At 43.1% G+C, this 14,072-nt stretch overlaps 1 protein-coding gene across 4 annotated transcripts in view; it reads left to right on the forward strand.

Moving 5' to 3' along the window:
• Positions 1–14,072, forward strand: part of HMCN1 (hemicentin 1) — a 293,517-nt gene that overhangs the window by 134,402 nt on the left and 145,043 nt on the right. For all 4 annotated transcript variants that reach the window (XR_013988112.1, XM_081011980.1, XM_081011981.1 and 1 more), the window contains 6 exons: positions 598–693; positions 1,440–1,634; positions 3,328–3,458; positions 6,785–6,932; positions 7,824–7,950; positions 12,127–12,281. Coding sequence is in view for 3 of the 4 variants with exons in the window: in XM_081011980.1 (XP_080868106.1) it covers positions 598–693; positions 1,440–1,634; positions 3,328–3,458; positions 6,785–6,932; positions 7,824–7,950; positions 12,127–12,281 (852 nt within the window). In the remaining variant the exon portion in view is untranslated. The remainder of the gene's footprint in view (positions 1–597; positions 694–1,439; positions 1,635–3,327; positions 3,459–6,784; positions 6,933–7,823; positions 7,951–12,126; positions 12,282–14,072) is intronic.

Raw genomic sequence — 14,072 nt, forward strand, 5'->3', positions numbered from 1 at the left:
CAATAGCACAAAACAAGAAGCATGTGAGGGAAAAAATTGTATTTCATCTGAGTAGGATTCAACTTTTTAACATGAGATGAGACACTTGTTCAAGCTTTCAGAGAATGTGTGGTTTTTTTCCACTGAAAAGTTCTAGTGCACCCCTAGTCACCATGTGAAGTGAAATGAGGAACCAAATGTATTACCTAGAGAATGAAACCTTCGTATTTTAAAAAGTGCTTTAAAAAATAGGAATGAAACCATGTAATTTGAATACAGTGGTACCTTGGTTTTTGAACATAATCCGTTCTGGAAGACCGTTTGAGTTCTGAAATGTTCGAAAACCAAAAACCCAGTAGCTGACATTCAGGCCTCAGGATCTTGCAGTCAACAGAAGCCATGTTTCTTGTTCGACTTCTGAGGCATGTTCAAAAACCGAAGCATTTACTTCCGGGTTTACAGCGTTTGAAAACCGAAATGTTTGTCAACGGAGATGATTGAAAACCGAGGTGCCACTGTATCGTATTTCTGAGTTTTGAAACAGAATTTTGAGAAACTTACACATTTTGGGAAATCAAGCAACGCAATATTTAATTTCTGTTCCTTCCCTCACTTTAGAACCTCCTAGTGTAGGTGTGCTTGATCCGCCGTACAACACTCCGCTGCAGGAAAGAGTAGCAAAGGAACGAATTGCCTTCCCATGTCCAGCCAAAGGTATGGAATGCAATGTTAACCATGCACCTAGAATCTCCTGCAATTGTTCTTGGAAACCTGAGGGATCTTCTCTGCCACATTGCCAGTAGCTACTCCTGGTAGAGTGGAAGAAAACCCAGATAATTGTTTTAAAAGTTCACTGGGTGTGCTGATATACTTCAATAGGGGTGCATTGTGGGTCCCAACTAAAGAAGAATGAGAACTTAAGTTGACATAATATGCACAACTTGCAGACTTAACATATAGAATAAGAGAACAAGAAAACATACGTTTTAACAAGATTGGGAAACATTTATTGAATATATGGGAAATAATTGTGTACAGATGAAAACGCTGGCAGCATTAAGATAAATTCAACAGTGTAAACAAGTTTTGATGGATGCAATAATGGAATACTGAATGGTATAGGGTTTTTTTTTTGTAAAATATGCAGGGATTTATGATATGCAAAATGAACCATGGAAAGAGAAGAAGGGAAGTCATTGATATCTTAAGGATGTAAAAATGAGTATTTTAAATTGTAAAACAGAAAATTTAATTAAAATTATATACAATCTAAGTGCATTGTTAGACAATCTAGGAGTGCTTTGTTCCTGGGTTTGTCGTTGTCTCCATACAGGGCTTGTGTCAGTTAAATTACTGGCCTGTGTTTCATTGAAGACTCCCAAAAACCTTATTATTAAAGTATTTCCTTTTTAAGCGAAATTTTAGAAGTCCCGTATAGCACGCTCTGTCCTTCTCTGCAGGTACCCCAAAGCCTGTAATAAAATGGTTGCATAATAACAAGGAGCTAACTGGAAATGAACCTGGCATTTCAATCTTGGAAGATGGCACCCTGCTGGTTATTGCTTCAGTCACACCATATGACAATGGAGAATACGTCTGCGTTGCGGTCAATGAAGCTGGAAGCACAGAAAAAACTTACAACCTGAAAGTTCATGGTAAACAAGCACCAAATATCTTTCTAATGCTATAGGGACACGGGTGGCGCTGTGGTCTGAACCACTGAGCCTCTTAGGCTTGCCGATCGGAAGGTCAGCAGTTCGAATCCCCACGACGGGGTGAGCTCCCGTTGCTCTGTCCCAGCTCCTGCTAACCTAGCAGTTCAGAAGTACACCAGTGCAAGTAGATAAATAGGTACCACATGGCGGGAAGGTAAATGGCGTTTCTGTGTGCTCTGGTTTCTGCCACGGTGTCCCATTGCACCAGAAGCGGCTTAGTCATGCTGGCCACATGACCCAGAAAGCTGTCTGTGGACAAACGCCGGCTCCCGCAGCCTAAAAGCGAGATGAGTACTGCACCCCATAGTCTCCTTTGGCTGGACTTAACCATCCAGGGGTCCTTTACCTTTTTATCTAATACTATATTTACAAATGTTGTTTATTTTATTCTTTCAATCGACTTCAAAATTGATTTTTTTTTAAAAAAAAAAAACCAAGGCTCTGCTGGAAAATTGACTAGGTTTTCGGTATTAGTTGAATAAATGTCAACCCCAGGGGTGGGGGCACACTTCACTGTGTGTGGAAGCTACCGTATTTTTCGCTCTATAAGACGCACCAGACCACAAGACGCACCTAGTTTTTGAAGGAGGAAAACAAGAAGAAAAATATTCTGAATCTCAGAAGCCAGAACAACAAGAGGGATCGCTGCGCAGTGAAAGCAGCGATCCCTCTTGCTGTTCTGGCTTCTGGGATAGCTGCGCAGCCTGCATTCGCTCCATAAGACGCACACACATTTCCCCTTACTTTTTAGGAGGGAAAAAGTGAGTCTTATAGAGCAAAAAATACGGTAAATAATAAAAAAAGACAAGAATGCCCGCTTCGATCAGTGGAATTGGCACTGCTGCAGGTGCCACATAATACCCGTTGTGCATTTGTAAGAACTCAGTTGTTTGGTGTGGCAGCATCTGCCCTTTGGAACTCTCTGCCTAGTGAGATCAGGCAGGCGTCTTCACTGTAGCCTTCTCAGTTCCTGCTAAAAATGTTCCTGTTTAGACAAGCCTACCCAGATGCTTAAGGGACGTGGGTGGCGCTGTGGGTTAAACCACAGAGCCTAGGACTTGCTGATCAGAAGGTCGGCGGTTCGAATCCCCGTAACGGGGTGAGCTCCTGTTGCCCTGTCCCTGCTCCTGCCAACCTAGCAGTTCGAAAGCACACCAGTGCAAGTAGATAAATAGGTACTGCTCTGGCGGGAAGGTAAACGGTGTTTCCGTGCGCTGCTCTGGTTCGCCAGGAGCGGCTTAGTCATGCTGGCCACATGACCCGGAAGCTGTACGCCGGCTCCCTCGGCCAATAAAGCGAGATGAGCGCCGCAACCCCAGAGTCGGTCACGACTGGGCCTAATGGTCAGGGGTCCCTTTACCTTTACCTTTACGCAGATACTTAGTAAGTTGAGGTAATTTTAATCTGTTTTAGTATTTTTACTCTTGTTTGCTTCGAAGCAGGGTTGTAAATTTTTCTTGATTTTGCAGTGTTATATTTTGTAAAAACCGCTTTGAGGATGTGTTTTTGCAATTTAGCAGTTTATTAAATTTTATGAAATGAATAAATAGTTAATAAAATAATATGTTTTTAAAAAGCAAAACCAAGCACCCAAATGTTCACATAAGTATTTATTCAGCTCCTTTGATTGCAGTTCCACCTGAAATCAGAGATCAGGACAAGGTAACAAATGCATCTGTGACTATTAATCAGCCCCTAAGTCTGTTCTGTGAGGTATCTGGCAACCCATTTCCCATCATCACTTGGTACAAAGCTGATGTTCAGGTATGTATAGGTGTGGTCGATTCTCCCCCGCCCTACAAGTAAAATAAATAAAACCCAACAAAGTTAATTCCTCTTCCCCAGTAAAAGCTTCCTGAAAGCTTTCAGGAAGAACTCTGTAATTTTTTTTGCTAACTGCTCTTTGGTGATGGTTGTCTCCTTCGGATAGGTTTGGACTGAGTGCTGCATATATTTAAGCAGTGTTTATACTTCAAATAGTAGGTTGCTGTGTGGCTTAATGATTACAATGGACATTCCATGTAATCCCTTGCAGAGAACTGTACTTTGGTGAAAACAGTCATTTGTTAATTAAGAAGTATAACTCTAGTGGCTCAGAGTGTTCCCTGAATTCTCCCCCCTGCTGCCCTGTCTTTTACTCTACCTACCTATGTTTCTGCTGTTATTTCTATGCTGGCCCAATGTCCTCATTTACCTGGAAGCCTGAGACTTGGAGCCAGGTTGAGTAGTGTGTTTGTGTGTAAATACGAATGCAAATTCAGCTCATCTGCATGTTTTATTCTGCAAGTTGAAGCTATAGCTCCTTACTCTTGGATTTTGATTTTTCTTTGGGTATAGACTACCCATGCCCTTGCGTACAACTGACCACCAAGCAGCAAATTTGTCCAGTTGTGGACAAATTTAAGTAGACTATAGGTATTCAAATCCATATATATTTTTGTCAGGTGACAAACAGGGTCGTTAATTGGCCCTGTGAGGATGTCTTAAGACAGATGTCATGGTGTTTAGGTGCAAGATGTTAGCAAGATGCCTGGCAGTTGAGTATGTTCTCTTCAGAATGTTGTAAAACAAATAATGTCCTACATCCAACTTTGCTCTTTCCTCATTACTGTGTCTTTATTGAGTTGCTGGTAAAATCCCACCATTACAATAGTAGAATGCATATTGAAGGCTTTTGGCTTCAGAAATAATATATTTTTATTGGGCTAGCCATAGGCCATGGCATACGTGTGGCTTCAGTGGACTATAGCTGTCTGTTTGAGCCTGGGGGTAGAACCTATAGCCCTTCTGGTGTTGTTATACTCCAATTCCCATCATCTCCAGCCAGCATAGCTATAGGGAAGAAGGCTAGTCATCTTCTTCTATGGTGATCACTTGTAGCCAAGTAAGATTGTTTTTCATGAACACAGTTTTAATAGTGAGTCCGTAAGTGACTGTGGAGGCCAATTCTGGATCCACGCGTCCTTCCACAGTGGGAACATAGGTTTCTGGGTGGGAGTTGATCACGGTGAGGGTTTGCCAAGCGTGCCTTCCTCTTAGCACATTTCTCCCTTTTGTCCTGAGTTTGGGCATCTTCAAAGCCAATGACACCTTTGGTAAAAGCTGTTCTCCAACTGGAGCACTCACAGGCCAGTGTTTCCCAGTTGTCCGTGTTTATACTACATTTTTTTAGATTTGCCTTGAGAGAGTCTTTGAACCTCTTTTATTGACCACCAGCATTACGCTTTCCATTTTTAAGTTTGGAATAGAGTAGTTGCTTTGGAAGATGATAATCAGGCATCCGCACAACATGACCAGTCCAACGAAGTCGGTGTTGAAGAATCATTGCTTCAACACTGGTGATCTTTGCTTCTTCCAGTACACTGGCATTAGTTCGCCTGTCTTTCCAAGTGATGTGTATGGTTTACCTCCACCTGTGTCCAGCTTTTATATTTGTAAATAAACTCAACTATACCCATCTAAGAGAAGGAAAGCTGTGATCCTAAATCTCCACTGCTTTGTGTGATATCTCCAGGAGAATGAAAGGCTAAGGGGTAAAACTCAGCTGAAGTCCCTAGGATGGTTGGGTGGTACCTTGTACTCCTCCTTTTGGCAACCCGTGCAGCCAAGCTGGTTCCATATACACTGCTCTGCTTTCTTTTGGTCCACTCAGCCAAGAGAGTGAATCTTGTCATCTGGGCAGCCCAGGACCTCTGTACACACTGCCCAGGCTTGTGCCCCAGGGAGGTTCTTTCAGTGCTGCTAATGCAGTGGCTTGACTTCACCCCCAGAGGCGTACTCCATTGTCTCTCGAGACAGACAGGTGCTAACAAGTCGAATATTGCAAAAACACTAGTAAGTCTCCAGTGACGTCCTTCCAAAGCAAAGCAAACCTGGATAAACTCCGTGACCCTGAAACTTTTCAATGTTTGGAGAAGTAGGTATTGAACAATATAACGTATTTTTCACTCCATAAGGCGCACCTGACCATAAGGCGCACCTAGTTTTTAGAGGAGGAAAACAAGAAAAAAAAATATTCGGAACGAAATAGTGGATATATGATTTTTGTGGTTCATGCTGTGGCCACAGACGTGATCTAATGGTGAATTTGGGGTGACCCAATGCAAAAATCCTGAGGATCCACGTGGACCCATGCTTTGTAACCACATTTTTGCACCATTGCAGCCCCAGGAAACAGTGGGTGTGTGATTTTTTTGGTGCAGGCTGTAGCCATGGACATGCTATGTGATCTGATGGTGAATTTGGAGTGACCCAATGTAAAAATCCTGAGGATCCATGGGCTTTTACCTCCCTGCTCCCAGGCAGCCTCTGCTAGCGGCCCTTATCTCTCTTCGAATCCCACCAATCAGCTGTTTCCTTTCAACACTCGCTTCCCTCTGCCTTAGTGTCTTAGCTGGAGCAGTTTTTTGCTCCTCCTTTTCTTCTAATTTCTCTCCTTAATGCTTTAGTCTTCCTGTTTCCCCCCTTTGCAAATTTGCTGTCTTTATCTCCCCCCTCCCAGGCAGCCTCCTTTATCTCTAGTGGCCCTTATCTCTCTCCCTGATCAGCAAACGATCAGCGGCTTTGTTTCAACACCCCCTTCCCGCTTTCAAAAACAAAAAGCATGATCTGCTTTTTGCCCGTGGGCAATTCAGCTCCAGGGACCATGCATTCGCTCCATAAGACGCACAGACATTTCCCCTTACTTTTTAGGAAGAAAAACGTGCGTCTTATGGAGCAAAAAATACGGTAAATCAGTTATTCACTTGTGCTCATGATGTGATGGGCTGCAAGAGTGGAAGGGTTATTATAGCTCTGGGCTGTAGTGATTTTTCCAGTCCTGCTGCCTGCATCCTTGCACTAGTAGAAAACTAGTTAAGGAAACAACTGTCTCTTCAGATTTGGAAGATCATAGTGATAATTCATTGCCATCTGTAAAATTATTTAGCCTCTGCCATGACTCCTAATTGCAGATCATGCTTTATAACTTTCAGGAATACTGTTAAAGTATGACTGGCTTAATTAGGCCCAGGAAATGGTGTGGGTAAGTTAGATTATTCAGATGCTATATCTGGCAGGTGTTGAATTAGTTGTTCTTGGATTGTTTTCAGGTGGTGGAGAGCAGCACTCTGCAGATTTTGAACAATGGGAAGCTGTTGAAACTTCTTAAAGCTGCAACTGATGATGCTGGACTGTATTCGTGTAAAGCCACCAACATAGCAGGAAGCTCAGAGAAATTCTTCAGTGTAGATGTGCGAGGTTGGTATTGTTAAAGATAGTAATCTTGAAAAAGTAGCCTTTAGTATTTCAAGTATACCTGACATTTAATATAAGCCTGAGTTATAGAGCAGTGGTGGGGCACCTAATGCCAAATCAGGTTTTCTTGCCTCTTTTTATAATAGCATCTAAGTGCCCAGCAGCCCTTACTAATTTTGTTTGTTCTTTATACTTTTCAAGTTTATACATTTCACTAATTTTACAATCATTTTGACATTTCAAAACTTGACTTCCTTCCCCCTCTTTCTGCGGTTCCTTAAATTTGTTTTTAATATCTTCTTTTCATATCCAAATTAACTTAATTTGCTCCTTTATTCATTTTCTTTAAATATATACTGCAGATTGTTACTGTAATCCTGCCAATGTTTTGATCTATTTGCAATTTATCTGTAAAGATTCGATAAACCATTTCCATTCTTTTTAAAAACTTATCTTGATTTCTTAATTCTTCCGGTAAGTTTCATCATTTCTGCATATTCCATAAGTTTTTGTATCCATTCTTCCTTTGCTAGGACTTCTGCTTCTTTCCATTTTTGGGCAAGTCACATTCTTGCCGCTGTAGTAGCATACATGAATAAATTTCTATACATTTTAGGTAGTTCTCTCCCTATAATTCCTAAAAGAACAGCTTCTGTTTTTACTGGGTTGCTTTTTTTTTTTTTTTTTTACAAAGGTTATTTTAAACATCCTTTTCATTTCATTGTATATCATTTCCCAGTAAGCTTTAAGCTTGGCCCTTACTAATTTTGGTTGCTTCTTCTTTCAATGTGATCTAGCCCCATCTGTAAGAGTCAGGGAGCATGATACATTTTGTTTAACCACTCTCCTCCTCCTGTTTGACTAGTGATTCTCATTGTTTCCTTTCCCACCAAGTCCCACCCACCATAAGAGGTGCCGACACATCTAGCGAAGTTTCCGTCGTCCTCAACCACGATGCCACCTTGGAATGCAGAGTCAGTGGTACTCCTCTCCCCACCATCCAGTGGTTCAAAGATGGAAAGTAAGTTCCCATTCTTACATTGATGCAAGATAGTAAAGAGAGATGAGGAACTGTTGTCTTCCTGTTGATATATCGGTAAAAGTAAACGTGAACGTAAAAGACCCCTGGGAGGTTAATAATAATAATAAATAATCATTTTTTATTTATACCCAGCCCTTCCCTGTTCAGAAAACCGGGCTCAGGGCGGCTAACAACAAATTTAAAACACTTAATTTATGCTACAAAAAAACAGCATAAAATACAGTATAAAACGTGAATAACAATAAAATCAAAAATCAATTTAGGGGGGAAATCCATCCAATAAACATTAGATGATCACCAGGGCTAGCTGGCTAAATTAGACCTATTTGGGCCAGCGAGGAGACCAGGGGAGAATTAGCTGTGGGATTCCAGAGCGGGTAATCTTCATAAAAAGGGGAGGGGGAGGGAAGGAAGGGGAATAAAAGATCAGGCTAAGTTCAAAATGAAAGCCAGTTGGAATATTTCTGTCTTACAGGCCCTGCGGAAGGAAGTTAAATCCCGCAGGGCCCTGGTCTCATGGGACAGAGCATTCCACCAGGTCGGAGCCATCACTGAGAAGGCCCTGGCCCTGGTGGAGGATAATCTAACTTCCTGGTTAAGTCTATTCAAAGGCGACTATGGGGTTGCAGCGCCCATCTCGCTTTCAGGCCGAGGGAGCTGGTGTTTGTCCACAGACAGCTTTCTGGCTCATGTGGCCAGCAGGACTAAACTGCTTCTGGCGCAACGGGACACCGTGACAGAAACCAGAGCCCACGGAAACGCTGTTTACCTTCCCGCCACAGTGGTACCTATTTATCTACTTGCACTGGTGTGCTTTCGGACTGGTAGGTTGGCAGGAGCAGTGACCGAGCAATGGGAACTCACCCTGTCGCAGGGATTTGAACTGCTGACCTTCTGATCGGCAAGCCCAAGAGGCTCAGTGGTCTAAACCACAGCGCCACCCAAATGGGTGTACACAGCTACATTTGGGCCGCACATCAGTCCTCTTTTTTCCTTTCTTTGCTGGAACTCATCGAAACTCAGTTCTGGCATCTCTCAGGTGGGCACCGTTGCCATTCCAACAGAACAAGGGAGGCATTTGTGGTGAGTTCCAGCACCTCTTTTTTCCTAGAAAAAGACAGCACCGGTTCTTTTTAATACAGCTGTTTTGTGCAAGAGCCGTTCTGTGCAAAAGAGCTCCCATAAAATAAATGAAGAAACAAAAAATGTGAACGTGGTTGGGAAAAGGCAGGCAGCGTCCTTTCCTTTGGGCCGATGGAAGCAAAACGAAGTAGGGAGTGTGGTGACAGACTGCAGCACATGAAAAGCAAAACAAAGATACAACGTACGCACAATGGGCTTCAGTGTGTTCACAGTCGAGTAACATGCAGTTTAAATTGGAATTTCTTCTTCTATGGGATTGCTTGGGAAAATCTAAATTTAGCGGGGGTGCAGGTTGCCACTTGGATGAAAGGGATTTCCCCTCCTAGGAAAAAGTAGAGACATAATCTCCTTTAAATTCACATAAACTGTGGTGTGGGCAAGCCCAGATAAAAGTTAAAGCTGCTCATCTTCCCAGTTCAGTAAGTGTGTATTCACATGAAAGCTCATACCAATAACAAACTTGGTATGGGATGCGGGTGGAGCTGTGGGTTAAACCACAGAGCCTAGGGCTTGCCGATCAGAAGGTTGGAGGTTCGAATCCCCGCGACGGAGTGAGCTCCTGTTTAGATTTTAATTTAAAAAACATAGTTTACTTAAGTTTTAATTTGTTTGATGATAAAAATAAATCCCTTTATAGCAGAGTATGTATTCAATTGTTGCTCGGTCCCTGCTCCTGCCAACCTAGCAGTTCGAAAGCATGTCAAAGTGCAAGTACATAAATAGGTACCGCTCCGGCGGGAAGGTAAACAGCGTTTCCGTGCGCTGCTCTGGTTCACCAGAAGCGGCTTAGTCATGCTGGTCACATGACCCGGAAGCTGTACACCGGCTCTCTCGGCCAGTAAAGTGAGATGAGCGCCGCAACCCCAGAGTCATCCGCGATCAGGGTCAGGGGTCCCTTTACCTTTTTAAGGTGCTACTGGAAGGAATTTTTTTATTTTGTAGCAAAAGGTTACTCATCCTCCCCCAAAATGTAATCACAAAGCCCAGGGAAGCTCCTTTTCTACCTGTCATCTACTGATTTGGCAGACACATTGACGTATGCTAAAGCATTATTTTCAGCCATTCAGCTTTAGTAAATGAACGCCACAAAGGCTTTTAGGAATGTAAAAACCTGCTGAAGTCAGGTACTAGACCATACCTTCTTGTGATGTTTGTAGTCCCAGGGTGAAACAAGGCTTTGTGTGAACCGAGACAGCAGGTTCTCACGGCTTTAAGACCAATCTGCAGATGTCGTTTTCATATCTTTTCAAAAAGCAGCCACATGAACAGCGGTGTATTGGAAACTTGTGAATGGAAGCCTTAATGAAATGAATGTGAGTGACCCCAGGAGACACTGCAAGTGGATCAAGCCTATTATTTCATTTGTTCGGCAGAATAGAGAAGAAGGTGAAATGTTTTTACAGATGCGCAGAGTTACATTCCAGCACAGTATACTGCAGAGTTGAGATTTTGAGCCTCTGAACTACACATCTTCCAGGAAAAGCCCATTAAGGGGATTGAACTTGGCAGTACAAATGTTAGTTGGACAACAAAAATGAGTATATAAATATTCTTGGACAAATAGCATTAGCGTTTCGTAATGCAGGCCAGTGGCCAAAGTGGATATTCTAATGGCAACTGCAACTTGGAAATCTGTACAATGTAGAACGTTGCCGGTAGCTGTTAACTGATGCTTTATCTTTGGTATTTTGGCACCACTTTGGGCTGATTTGCACACAGGTTCAGATTGTTAAGATTGGGGAAGGGAAACATTTGGCCCTCCAGATGTTGTCAAACCACAACTCCCATCAGCTTTGACTATTGGCCATGCCGGCTGGAGCTGATGGGAAATGTGGTTCAGGAACATCTGGGGGTGTGTGTCAAAGATTTTCCCATTATAGAATCTAGTCCAACCCCCTGCACTGCGGGAAATTCAGCTAAAGCATCCATGGCAGATGGCCATCCAATCTCTGCTTCAACCCCCCCCGCCCCAAGGAAGAAGGTCCCGAGTTAAGAACTTTAATAATTGAATGAATGCCGTCAGACTGTGGCTTTGAATTGTTTGGGCACATCTACATAACAAATGTCAATTGTTCTAAGCCGGGTTTAAATGTTGGAACAATGTGATTTTGTTCAGTGAAACCCTAAGGGTGACTTCTTTTTGTTCAGTGAAACCCTAAGGGTGACTAGCTTCCTGCTTAGAACTGCAGCTTCCACAGTTCCTTGGTTTGTTGGCGCTGTGACAATTCAGTAGATTTTCACATTGATTTGAATTTTGTAATGCAGACGCACCATTTATCTGCAGCAGTTTGACCTTGTAGGGTTATGGCTGGACATGCATGAGGAACTCAGATCTCTGCAGATTTCAGTAGGAACTGTGACTTGATCCATATCTCCCGGACTAAAATACAGACATTGAACTTAGATATTCACTAGCTTTCATATTTCCTAAAGTGTTCTGGTGCAGTCCTCTTCTCCATAAACATATCAAACTGCATTTAGAAATGTGTATTTGGAATGAAAATGCCTAACCTCCCCACAAACTTGGTGCAACCAAAGGGGAATTAGTGCTCCATAAAAAGGTCGTCTGGAAGTGACATTGTAGTATATCTTAATAGGTATATCATTTAAAATTTGATATTATGCCAATAAAGGCTGAATGAATGACGGTGTTGCTTGGCAATTTCCTCTTGCCCTTGCATCTCCCCTGAATAATCTGATTTAGAAGATGCGATCTTTCAGAACAGCAATGGAGATGGTAGTGGAGGAATGAAGGGGGAGGGGGAACTGCTAAATATTTGCATGATCCCCATTTCATTGGTGGGGGGCCCATTTTGCCATCAGTTTGGGGATCCCAGCTGGATACACCCGTTTGGTTACAATAACCCAATGAGTTGAAGGAGTGGTGTATTACACATAGTGAAATCCCAGGCATGTTTATGCAGAAATAAGTTCCAGGTTACTCACTGTGGCTTGTGTGCACCCACAGTATCACAGAAGTGGTGGTGTTTTTCTGTTTTTGTTTTCCTCCAGGCCCCTCTTCTTAGGGGATCCTAATATTGAGGTTTTGGATGAAGGCCAGATCCTGCACATTAAGAGTGCTCGGAGAATAGACAAAGGGCGCTATCAGTGCAGCGCAGCCAATTCTGCTGGCAAACAGTTTAAGGAACTCAAACTCACAATCCACGGTAAGTAAATTACAAATGCATGATTTTAGCAAATCTTTTCTGTTTGTTTTGGTAAGGAAAACAGGGGAAGCTCTTGGAAATCCTGGCTAACACACACACACACACACACACACACACACACACACACACACCTCAGTGCAAATGCATTTTAGTTTATATCATTTATTCCCAGGCACATAGCGCAATATCCCAACTGCAAAGTGTGTTCTCCTTCATGGAGAGCACGTGTTGCAGTGGGGGCCGCCAGGACACTCCAAAGTTGGGGGTCGGGCTAATTGACCGTTGGCCACTGATGCGATTGGGGCTTCCCTTGTTGTTGGGAAGAAGTTAATGTTGCCATTTATTGATTGACAGCCAGAAATACTAAAACTCCTTGCATGAGGCTAGGGCTTCCTCTTTTCGCCCGTGCATCGGAATGCCCGTCCCTCCCTCCCTAGAATAGGGTTGTTCGCTTTGACCTTGCTATGCCTGTCATGGGGTCATCTGCTTTGGAGCGGGGGCCTGGTAGGAATTTTGTCCATCTGGCTGATTGGCTGGGGCCATTTGGTTTTTGCCTACTGTGTAGCAAATCGTCACAACTTGTAAGGTTCGCGGTTAGGCATTGGTTTATGGTTTGGTTGGTTGAGGGGCATGGATTGGCTGTGCCTGCCCCTCTAATGCTGCTGCTGCAAGGGATTCCGTTAAAGGAATCAGGGGCTAACTATTGCTTGTCCACTCTGTCAAGGGGGCTCGGGCCATAGCAATGAGCTCCTGGTTGCATTTGGGGTGAGGGCAGGTTCCCTGCTCCGCGTTACCCCCAAGTGTATTCCCCTATTCTGACTTTCGCATCGTGCGGAATGTCAGTCTGTCCCCCATGGTGGGGGCAGATAATCGCAACCAATGCCTACGCAACCACTCACAAATTTGTATTTTAATAAAGTTGTGGCCAAAATTATGCCAAAAATCTTAAACAAAAATTTCTGTGTGATGTGTGAGTTATTGGGGTGGACCTGGGGACCTCGACACGCAACAGAGACAATTAACAAAATTAAAGTTTTCTTATTTGTTGCTCCCAAGATTCCAAATACCTGCCCTCTCTCCAGCTTTTGAACCAGCAGAAACCCCTTATTCTTTATTGGGCATTTGCTTTGAGATGCTTCATAGGAAGTCATTCATAAATGAAGTAATCAAACAACATATGTAAAAAAAAAAGGTTGTTAAAAGTGCCTGAAGACTGCCAGATTGGTAAGGTGATTCTTTTTGCTGAACCAGTTTATCTCAGAAGGAGTTGATGAGGGATCTTTGTCAGGAAAGCTTGACCTCACTTCTTAGTTAATTTCAGCGTAAGTAGAGAATTTGCAGACATTCTCCAGGGCATAGATTGTGAGCAGAACCAAAGGAAGGAAGGAAGGCTGGCAGAAAAAGCGTAGCAGAGATTTATGTGGGGGTTGTAATTATTGTCTAGCGCTGACAGAAGCCAGGCAGAACAACTTGAATCTCATGTAATAATTGAGACAGGAAACTTGTGATAGACTGCCAGAATGCTTTAAGAGGAGGTCATTAGCGATCTTGCACATCAAGGCTGCATCAGAGTGGAGAGAGAACAAAAACAGACAGGAGACCGAAAAGGGGGGGAAAAGTGAATAATCTGTGTGGGGTGTGGGGGCAGTCTGTGCAATGCAAACTGACCACATACATGTTCTGGGCGTTCAAAATAGAACAGGGCAGACGATGTAGGTTTGAATGGGACAGTATATCCAATTACCTTTCCTAGACTCTTTGACCCCAATTGCAGACAGTCGTTCAGAAGGT

The sequence above is a fragment of the Podarcis pityusensis genome (genome assembly GCF_964106645.2).
Source record: "Podarcis pityusensis genome assembly, chromosome: 6".
Taxonomy (NCBI): domain Eukaryota; kingdom Metazoa; phylum Chordata; class Lepidosauria; order Squamata; family Lacertidae; genus Podarcis; species Podarcis pityusensis.